General features: G+C 43.0%; 1 protein-coding gene across 1 annotated transcript in view; it reads right to left on the bottom strand.

Annotated features, from left to right (window-relative positions):
* Positions 1 to 378, bottom strand: part of LOC103906942 (zinc finger protein 420) — a 7342-nt gene extending 6964 nt beyond the window's left edge. Inside the window, exon 1 of the mRNA XM_019474556.1 lies at positions 360 to 378. Coding sequence (XP_019330101.1) covers positions 360 to 378 — 19 coding nt within the window. The remainder of the gene's footprint in view (positions 1 to 359) is intronic.
* Between the last annotated feature and the right edge of the window lie 10795 nt (positions 379 to 11173).

Raw genomic sequence — 11173 nt, 5'->3', positions numbered from 1 at the left:
TGCTGCAAAATCCAGTCCCATTGTAAGCAAGAGAAAAAGATAAGGTAGCCCTTCAACCAGGCGGCGGAGGGCTCGGGCCTCTCGGTGCCCCCGAGCGTTCCTCCGTCACGCAGAAATAGGAGAGATGCTTGCTGCAAAATCCAGTCCCATTGTAAGCAAGAGAAAAAGATAAGGTAGCCCTTCAACCAGGCGGCGGAGGGCTCGGGCCTCTCGGTGCCCCCGAGCGTTCCTCCGTCACGCAGAAATAGGAGAGATGCTTATGGCGGTCTGGCCGTGGAAACCAGTGTTTCCTTCGGCCCTGCTTCTGGGGAGGGGAGGTGGAGGTCTGAGAGCATGCAGGGGAGGGGAGAGGCTGTTACCGGGCAGGTCTGAGGACATGTTTGCTGGGCGAGGATGGGGAGCCGCAAGGTCTCCAGAGCAGCTTACCCAGCCCTCAGAGATGGCTTCAGGAGTGAAATTCAGTGTGTTGGTGAGGGTCTGAGCTCAGAAACCAGTGTACTGCTTTCCTGAACAACATACGGAAGGAGGGTTTTCCTGATCAGTGAGCGGTTTCCCGGGGCTTAAAGACTGCTCTGCCCTACTCTTACTTGCTCCTCTGTGTCAGGACCATGCCAACTGAGGAAAAAACAAACTCATTGTGTCATTAGTCCCAAAGGGTTTCACAGTAAGTGAAGTAAATTACTGTACTGGGTCTGGCTGCGATAAAGTTAATTTTCTTCATAGCAGCCAGTATGGTGCTGTGTTTTGTATTTGTGACCAAAACAGCATTGATAATGCACCAGTATTTTGGCTGAACAGTGTTTGCACAACATCAGGGCGTTCACTGTTTCTCGCTTTGCCCCCCATGGAGTAGGCTGGGGGTGGGCAGGAGGCTGGGAGGGGACACAGCCGGGACAGCTGATCCAAACTCCCCAAAGGAGTTTGATCCAAATGACCGACAGGGTCATTCTATACCATATGGCTACCTTGTGTGTTATTAACAGTTTAGTTACAGGTCTAAAACACAGCACCATGCGAGCTGCTATGAGGAAAGTTAACTCCGTCCCAGCCAGAGCCAGTGCAGGTGCTGATGGCCATCTTACAGAGTGGTAGGAGATTTTGTTCCTTTTTTGTTCATTGCTCAGCTATCCATGCTGTGGGACTGTTGAGAGAAAAGGCAGCGAAGGAAGGTAAACCAAAATAAAAAGTAAACCAGTAATGAGAGTAACATTGGTCATATTTGCCCTGAAGAGATTGTTCTCAACTGGTCTGATGAGCTCTCGGATGCTGCCAAAAACTTGCAGTCCCTTATAACAAGGTAAGTATGGGATGAATCCCTCATGTAAGGCCTGAGAGAAAAGTGTTAGGGTTTGCTGAATCCAGTAGTCCACTAGGTGGGAGGCTGCTGCAGCTCCATGCTCCCTGTTCCAGCCAGTAGCAAGGCTGAGCATGTACTCCCAAAAGGCACTCACACGTTCATACACCTAGTACACAAATATATATACACATATCTAAATATACATATATACACATGGGCAGCCACACAGGTAAATTTGGACAGAAAACACAAAGCACTCACACAAATATGAATGGTGTGAATGGCCTGATCCTGTTCCTCCTCGCTGCCTGGTCACAGTGGGATTCTGCTACTAGAATGGGTATACAAACATATATATAACAATGTGCATACTATATATATGTATATATGTGTCTATGTACACATAGTATGGATCATTGCAATAGCTGGTGGTGTGCTCAAAGTCTTGTTTATGGGCAAAGAAGCAGCACACTTTGTGTGTATATATCAAGCCAAGAATTTATTGTTAACATATCTTAACAGTCTAATTCAAGAATCATTATTAGCCTAGATCCCATTTTCCCATTAAAGAAAAAATTATTTACTGAAAGAGTGGTGAAACATTGGACCAGGCTGCCCAGGGAAGTGGTTGAGTCCCCGTCCCTGGAAGTATTTAAAAGACATGTAGATGTGGCGCTTAGGGACATGGTTTAGTGGGCATGGTGGTGTTGGGTTGACGGTTGGACTCGATGATCTTAGAGGTCTCTTCCAACCTTAATGATTCTATGATTATTAGGAAAAGAAGAATACTTAGAATACTTCTGTGGAGAAGAAATCTCGGTAATAGTAATGCAATTAAAACTGTAAAACATGCACTTAGTTTCTATCACTTTTTCTTGGTGTTACGCTCACCCTTTCATTGTTTCTCTGGGTATTAAAAGTCAGAAGTTTTTGACCATGAGGAGGATAACACCTGAATTGTCATCCTCAAGTCCTTCATTGGGAAGAATATGATGTTGATGTTGCTGGTTTCTTCTTCCTGCGGTAGTGGACATTCATGTTCACCCCCAATACTTAACAGTTCATAAGCTGTGAGTGACAGAATCTGTCCTTAATTCATGGCAATTCCCCAATTCATTAAGGCAAGTATCCACCTTGTGGTCCATAGACTGGAAATGTGCCTATTTGGTACTTTTCCTGACGCTGTACTTCAAGGGTCCTTGTTTTGCCTGAACTGTAATTGGACTGTCTCCTATGGTATGTGGCCAGTCTTCTAAGGTCCATATTGGTGCCACACAGTTCTTCACACAAAATGAACTGTTTTTCAGTGTTAGTGAGGGCATAGGATCCATATGCAATAGCTCGTAGCTTCTTTCCCCCTTTTTGTGATACCATGTCTCCTTACATCTAGAGTGGTTGCAAACTGCAGGTGAAATGGTTGTACTGTATCAGGAAATTGTAATGCAGGTACCTCTGCTAACTTGATTTTCAAGGCTGATAGGGCTTAGTCCTGATCTGGTTCAGATTCCCAGTCCTGTTTTTTCTTTAACAGTTCAGTTAAGGGCTTACAATTTCTGCAAACATGGGTATAAAATCTCTAGAAAAGTTAATATTCCCAAAGGAGATCTTAACTCATGCAAATTTGTATGTTCAGGGAGCTTTCCTCTGGGCAAAGGACAGTTTGCTGTAACACCCCCCACAACCCCAGAATGAAATTAACTGCCTTAGGAGGAGCAGGGGAAGGGTGAGCACACCACCAGGGAAATGGCGGAAGCTAAGTATGTGAAAAACAATTTTAATTGATTATTATTTCTTTTTCTGAAAAAATTAGATCTCAAATAATAATGATTAGACTCGCTCCTGCCTGAGCTACAGCTCTGCAGCGTCGCAGCGCTGACTGTGCCTGGCCATGGACCCACTAATACGGACCCCGACCCCAACCCGTGGGCTGGCTGCCTGGCCTGACATCAGCCCTGCCTCAGCACCACGGACTTGACCATCTCTTGCTGAGCTGTGCCTGACCCTGGTTACTCTCACGGGGCCTGATCCTGACCATGACTTGCTGACTTGTGTTCCCAACCTGACCTCAGTCCCACCCCATCACCGTTTGTCTGGGGATCTGGGCTCTTCCTTGATCCAGGCAGCCACCCCCGGGCCTGCCCTGCTCCCTTGGTGGGGGCAGAGGGACAGACCCTGGCTGGCAAGGTCCTCGTCCTGCCAGCCCAGGGATCCCCTCTGCTCCCAGTGCCCTGGTCCTGAGGGAGCAGCCAGCCTGCGCGGCACCTTGGCAGTATTTTATCGCCACCCCCAGGTTTTGATCCCAGGTCCTACACTGCTAGAGGATTTCCAGTTCTCATTTTACAGGCTCTGTACTCATTAATGGTGACTCCAGAAGAGGGTGGCACGTTTAGCCATTCCGATGAGAGGAATTTTCCCTACTCCCTATATTCTTCCTTCCCCCCTTAAAAAGCATGTAAGGACCTTATTACAGGTCTTAACTTCAGTGCCTTGCTTCCTGACACACAAGCAGCTGCACTCATTTATTTTCTTTATCAACAGGCAGGCGTTGTGTATGTAGGTCACTTTCGTACCGCTTTGGGTTGTGATAAGGTCTAACATGTTTAATATACAGCAATTTTTGATTAGGTCTGATCAAAACACGCATGGATATTAGATAAAGGCAAGGACGAGGTGTAACCTTCTCTGTCCAACTAAAATTCAACCAAATCCCTGCTAACTTTGGCACGTAGCCAGTCATCGTTTGCAAAAATTTGTTTCACATGCACAGAAACGTTACAGCTGGAAAGCTAAAAGAGGAGAGAGAAAGGCAGTACCATCCAAAGCTAAATATATGCCTGCTTCTAAGTTTGTCTACTGTACTTTTCTGCCTTCCGTGAATGCTAGCCAGGTGCATACTAGGTGGAGTGATTTTCCTGTATGTGCAAGTATGCTGGGAGCCTCTATTCTAGAAGCCTTTATTTTTAAAATAAGGTGGCTTTTCCTAAATGCAGGGTTGCAGCCCCCTTTTAACAGAAGATAATGTGAAACTCCAGGATGGCTAGAATGAATAACTGAAATGCCCATCTTTCTCCTCCCTTTATAGGTAGAAACATTGGTTCAGTTTGTGAAATGCAGATGGCATAGTTACATTTTCAAATAGAAGTGGCAAAACCTCTTGGCAGGAGCATTGTCAAAAACCTCCTAAATGGAAGTATTAAATTAGGCAAAGATGAGAGGAATATTGGTTTCTGTGTTTCAGCTCTCGGGGTAAGACGACTTGTTGATACTCCAAGCTGGGTGAGGCAGATGCGGGGGTGAGCAGCAATCCATAGGACGTCCTTCTTCTTGTTCCTCCTATGCAAAAAAAAAGTAACAAAAAAGTCTCCTCCTGCCAGAACCGGCTGGTTCTCCACAGGAGGGCTCTGCGGCCATGGCTTTGCCTCACGGATGTGCTGAGAAAGGCTCTGCAATGGAAGAACCTGCAAATACACGAGAGATCACGAATAATCCTGTCCCTGCTCAGCTGGTCCAGAACATCTGTTGTGGAAAGGGGTGGCAGGTAAGATCTGAATTTCAAGTAGAAATTAAGGAGGAAAAATACATCATCTCAGTTGTAATTATCAAAGTTAATGGAAAGGTAATATCCCACACATTTGTTATTCCCATTTCATAGGTGACTTTCAAAATGCACAAACCCCAGCTGTTTTAAAGAGACTAAACTGCAAGAAATACATTGTGAATAGGATTTCTATTTTGGCTGTGAGTCACGTCTCAATTCCTAGCGATGTGTACGCTGATTTCTTGTAGTGATTTATGTCTCAGCCATTTGCTGAATCTTTTTTTCCTGAGCTAGTTCCAAATATACAGTTTAAAAGCGCAGGGGTTAACAGCTGAAAAGGATGTCGCGACTCAGACAGCTGCTGTTTCTTGTAACCTGGGCCTGCATCCGAGGAAATGCAAAAAATGAGGAAAAGAAGAACTTAATTGGGAATGTTTTAGTTGCTCATATATTCTCACTGGAAGGAGATTAATATCTGTTTCCATTCTTTCTTTTTAAAGCGTAAACTTTTAAACAATCTTACTTGAAAAATATCTCCCCCACAAAAAAACCTGCAAAACTCTGCCCAAACTTTACAAAGCTATAAATGATAAGCCTGTTTCCTTGAAAGTGAGTATTTCCACTCTTTTTCTTAAAGACAAAACTGTAAGTCTTAGTCTAGTCCTCCTTGATGCTGTCATCCAGCAAATAAAGTTATCGTGCAATGGCTGAAGAATAAATCTGGCCTATCTGAGGAAGGGCAGAGCTGCCTTCACAAGCCCGTTGCACAAAACTATGTTCTGCAAATTCAGCTTGCAGTGGAGTGATAGAAATCTGACTGCAATAATGCTTGTGCCCACACTCCATCATGAAAAAAAAAGAGTTGTGGAAAGTATCTTGTAAGGAATCTCTGAGATTCCTGCATCTCTGCCTTCTAACTCTGTGACAAATCTAAGAGAAAGAGGACATCTTCAGATCCACTGTTAACTGGAGCAGGAGTTGCCACTAATTATTAATAGCCGAACATTTTTATTTATGAGCCTCAGTTATGATTATTCGTGCATGTGTGTGTCTTGGCCAGTGAATGTTCCTTTGATTTCCTAGACAGCAGTGACAGAAACAGGAAAATGCATGTGAGAGATTATATTTTTGAAAAATGTACTTTGAGAAAAAACAACCCAGCAACCTACAGCTTTCTGTCTGCAAGATAAAAATCAGACATTGATTTGTACTGAAACTTTGTCTGCGCCGATTAGCAGTTAAATATGTATCTTGTATTTATGGAAGATAATAGATTTTGAAAAACAATATGGAAAATATTGGACACTATGAGAAATTGAAGTATCCCCAATAAAATGTAATTATTTGAAGTGTGGATTTTTGACATCTCTGGGGCCAGAGTGGCGGCCCAGATTTATCTCAGCTAACACAAGGTATTGACCTGAAATGCATAACTTGAGAGTGCAGTCACCCTAGGCTGCTTCTAGAGCAGTTTTTTTTTATCCTCATGCATCTAATGCTGTAAATTGGAAGGGCCTGTGACAGTAATTTCATAAGATCTTACGTCAGCATGCTTCAGTTTGCCAGCTAGGGCTCTGTACCTCCAAGAGGGAGCATTAAGGCTTCTGCAAGCTGAAGGAAGGTTGAAAACCATTGCTGTATAGTGAGAGCAGAGGTGAGGTGCTCTACTAGAGATCAGCTAGACTGAGTCACCTTTTAGAGTGTGCCTGTCTTGATTATGGAAGAACCTACAGAAATTACACTCCTAATATGCAAGCTTTGGCTACAAGACTAAAATGAGGTGGAGTACACGTGGCCCTCTGCCCGTGTTTCTGTTTGCATAGTACCTTGCTTAGTGGAGCACAGTCTGATTACAGCCTCTAAGTGCTGCTGCTGTATAAATACCGTTATTGCAGTGGTTGCACATGCCGCTTCATATTTCGTGCTCCTGATTCCGTTTCTATTAGTGGCTGTGTGTCTTTATCACTCACACAGATACCGGCAGAACCTGTCATTTGTAAATGCTGGCAGACGGCAATACAAGTCCTTTCCTAGGCATTACAACATATTGTTTAAAACTTCAAGACAAATATGGTCATCTGTAGACACTTTCAGATTGTCATCTGGCCACAGACATCCACTGCTCCTAGTAATTTCAGCTAAACCTTTGGGCGTTTGGCACGTAACAAAAAATCAAGCTGGAAATATCTTAGTTGAGCAAAAAGCCCGAAACCCCAGTGGTAAAAGATAATGTCACTTTTAGACCAGGGAGAGTCAGAGAATTGTTCCTAGGAAAATAGTGGAAGAGCAGTTATGGTCTGGCAATTAGAGCAGGAAAAGTGGTAGCTGAATACAAATCCAGCTGGAAAAACATAGAAACAGGCTGGATGAGTTGGGAATGTAATCATTAATCTATCAGCTAATGTAAAGAGGGAAAATATCTCTATAAGGGTTGGTGAGCACAATATCAGCTCTATTAGGACTGTGAGCTACAATGACTGAGAGCTTTTTAAGAGCCAGGATGTTGCAATAACAAACCAAGACTTAGTAACTAACTGGCTTCTTTTACTGTAAAACCTGCTGGGTTGTTGTTTTTCTCTTTTTCACACTGCCACTGACTCTTTTTTTTTTTCCTTTCTTTCTTTCTTTCTTTCTTTCTTTTTGTCTTTTTTTCTTTTTTTTTTCCCCTTTTTTTTTTTCTTCCTTTGCAAACAGCTTCACTAAAGTCTGTTGCAGAGGGAAGAGAAGAAAACACATCAGTGAGGAGCTAGTCATTGGCAAAGAACTGAGCAACACTTAGGGACGGAGCCTTCTAACACCAAACGTCCACGGAGAGATGCAGCTGGGGATTGAGAGAGTCGCAGGAAGTCCCCAGTGCACTCTTCTTTTCAATACTTCCTGCCCCAAGTTGATTTCCTTGTCATTAAGTTTGCCTTGAACTTGTTGAAACTGTAAGACTGGGGAAGAAATTCAGTCTTATGCTTAGGGCATAGGAGCCAGGAAGTTTGATTTCCACTCCTGTTTTTTCTGCAGGTTTGCATAGATCACTATTGTTTGCAAAGTATTTCCAGTTCTTCACATTACGTAAAGAGAACAGTGCAGTGCTGTTAAGTAAGCATTTGCAACTCTTGGTAATTGGAAACAGAGTTTGATTTACTGCCATACACAGCATTTCCCTAAATTGGGAGACAAATATATCCAAGGTAGAACTCAGGAAAACCTGGAGTTCAATTTACCCTTCCTGTGGTAAATTGAGCATGGTCCATTCTACTGAATTTGCTCTTTCTCTCTCCCTGCAGTTGTTGTGCCTTTCTGATGTAAAAGACAGAGAATCTCTGCCAGCAAGGACACCAACCTGAGAACTTCTGAATCAAAGGATTGCTTTTTATAAAGCCACGCTTAGAGACTACTCTGATACCAAAGTTGCTATTCTTGAAGGTATGCAGGAAGAACTAGTAACACACTAAAAACTAAATGTTGTTTCCTGTTTTGCTCTGAACAATTAGCCAAAAATTCTGGGTTGTGGGGTTTGTTGCAGTTTGAGAGAGGAACAAGAGATGATACCAGATATTTCTGTCATGCAGTCCCGGTCGCAACTGTTTCCCTAGAAGGGAAGGGAGTCCTGGAGGTCCTGTGTCTTAAATACGTGCTAAAATGCATAAGCCATCCACTTCCCTTCAGCTCTTGCCCATGTTCTGCAAGAAACATTGCAGAATCTGCTCTTCCCTCTGCTCTTATTTCTATTCTTTTACACTTTTCTGGCCCTTTTTCCTACCTGCCAGTTTTCTTTCTGCATTCCCCAGATTCTCATCTTTCTGTCTGCTCTCCTTCCCTGTTCTTTCTCTCCTAAACCTTTTCACTACCAGTCTTACCCTAATTTTTCAGAAACCTGCATTTGACTCGGTTCGCACCTTTCTTTGCATGGTAGGGGCTCCAACAATTCCTTCTGCTCTCTGTATCACTGACCAGCACTTTAGTGACCTGCAGCTTCTTGGAGAAATCTTTACAGGGAAGGCCTTGCTCAGCCCCAGTGACCCCAGGGTGGATGTGCCTAATGGTCCAAAGGAAGGTGGGAATAGGAGCTGTGCTGGGAGGAGCTCAGTGCCAGCACACTGGACAATGTAGCTGTCAAACTAAGTCTCTCCTGAGTATGTATAAACTGATTTTTCCAGGTGCTCAGAGCTGTGTCGCGTTTGGAAGAACATAATGAAAACAGCCAAAGACACAACATTGTCCCCAGGGTTACATTTATGGCTTGATTTCAAGTTCCTGCTTCAAAGCACAGAAATGCTAGAGCTTTTCAGCAATAGTGTACAACTGATTATATTTTTTTTATTGTTTTACATACACAAAATATTTCTTAACATTGGTCTTGGAAATGACTGATTTTTTTTAATTGAACCTTTCTGAAAAAATGTCAATGTGAAACAAATGTGGCAAAGGAAATTTCAGCTTGAAAGTTCCAGCATAGCAAGACTTTATTGTGGAAAGCGTGAGGAAATCTTAATATAGGATATTGGTGCCTCCGCCTTTGATAATAACTTGAAAACCAAACCTTAAAATACTGACAGTTTAACAGAGAGTAATGAGCCATCACTTGTCAAAAATAATATTGTAGGAAAAGGTCAGCTGTTTGGGAAAGCAAGAGCCTGTGGATTGACAAGGTTAATCATAAAAATAAGTGTATTGCTGCCAAATTGTCAGTTGCTGGGTAACCCACAGCTGAAGGGAAGTATATTTGCTTAATGGAAGGGATTTAATGATTTACTATCTGTGTGAAGTTTTCTTCAGTAGAGCATGTAAGACTAAAATATGTGTTGTACAGGCAAGAAGCAAGCAGCTTTGTTGGTGGAGTTCAGGTTACGATTAAGACACGAGGCTCAGTCCAGTTACCTGCACACAGGTAGGTGCCTTGGGCTGATTGAGAAGCCCTAGGCTACCCTATTAGTTCTTCTGCTGCTGGTCTAGAAGGAGCAGGTATCCTAATTGTGTCATATTGGCCAGCCCTGTGAGGATGTCTCCCATATCACAGAGCATTTAAAACAGTGCTAGAAGTCCATCTGTGAACTGACTCAAGTCCTTAAAATGAGATTGAGCTACAGATTAAGAGACTGCACCACAGGTGTCTGCAGGTGCAGCAGATGTCTAAGCTCCCATTATAGCCAGTAGACCCTAGGGAGTAATTAAGCTGATCAGCCACTACAAACATGGTTCAGTTGCCTAAACATGGGTGTCTAGAGCCATTTGAGGTGCCGTGGGGCATGTGAGACATCTGTGTGGGCTGGCAGATATGACAGATGCGATGGGAAAATGAGCTCTTCTGGAAGAGCATCTGTAGACCAGGCAAGATAAATGAGGGCATCTCAAATGGCTCAACACTTTTATTTAGGCAATGCAGCCTACCTGCTACATTTGGTCAGCTAATCTCTCTCTAGGCTTCATTGATAATATTGGCTGCAAGCTCAATTCAGTTGGCTGAACATGAATAACAGTAAAAAGTTCCTTTATTTAGTTTTGATGTATCCCTAATGGACTTAAAATAACTTAAAATAAAACTTCCACACCAGATAAAATGAACTACACATGATTTATTTATGGAAAAGTTTCTTCACAGGCACAAGGATTGAAGACCAACCTGAAAACATGATAAACAGAACTTGATGGCTAAGGCTCCTCACTCAAAACGGAGAATGTTCTGCTTGCTTTTGACTGGATATGGTTTGATTGTTTATCTGGTTCTTGACATGGTTTTTGCATGTGGCAGGGCTTTTTTGCTGATTTGAGGCCTTTTGGTGTGATCTGGTCATGTCCTATTGTGAATTTCTATAACCCTCCAAAACTGTGTGGCTAGATCCCAGTTGCCATTTGGAAATTATCCGTCCATCTCTCTGTCTCTGCCAGGCTACACCAACAAATTAAACAGTGACAGACCTAAGGCCCTTCTTATGGATAAAAGAGAAGTAAGCACCTTTCGTGTGCGATCCATCTGACCTTTAGATGTCTACATTAAAAGAAGATGAGTCTTTCACCCGGAGATACCTGTTGTAGGGTGTAAAGGGGATCTAGCCTAACTTGGATGACTCCCATCCAAATGTACCTCTGTAATTTCCTGAGAAGCTTCTATCTGCAAACTTAGTCCACTAACCACTAAAGTCCTCAGCAAGAGAGACTAAATGGGTGCATGAAGAACAAGAAACCTCAGAGTTAGGACTTCTGTTCTGGGCTGCAAAAACAATATTTTGTTTGACTACGTAAAAAGATATTTTGCCTGACTATAACATAAAGGTAGCATTATTTTTTTTGTTTCATAAGATTTCTTAAAAATTCCCTCCAAAACCTAAACTATATGCTGATCAGAT

Source organism: Aptenodytes forsteri, unplaced genomic scaffold (assembly GCF_000699145.1).
Source record: "Aptenodytes forsteri isolate BGI_AS27 unplaced genomic scaffold, ASM69914v1 Scaffold57, whole genome shotgun sequence".
NCBI lineage: Eukaryota > Metazoa > Chordata > Aves > Sphenisciformes > Spheniscidae > Aptenodytes > Aptenodytes forsteri.
Note: the sequence above shows the minus strand (reverse complement) of the source record. Positions and strands in the feature narration are given on the sequence as shown.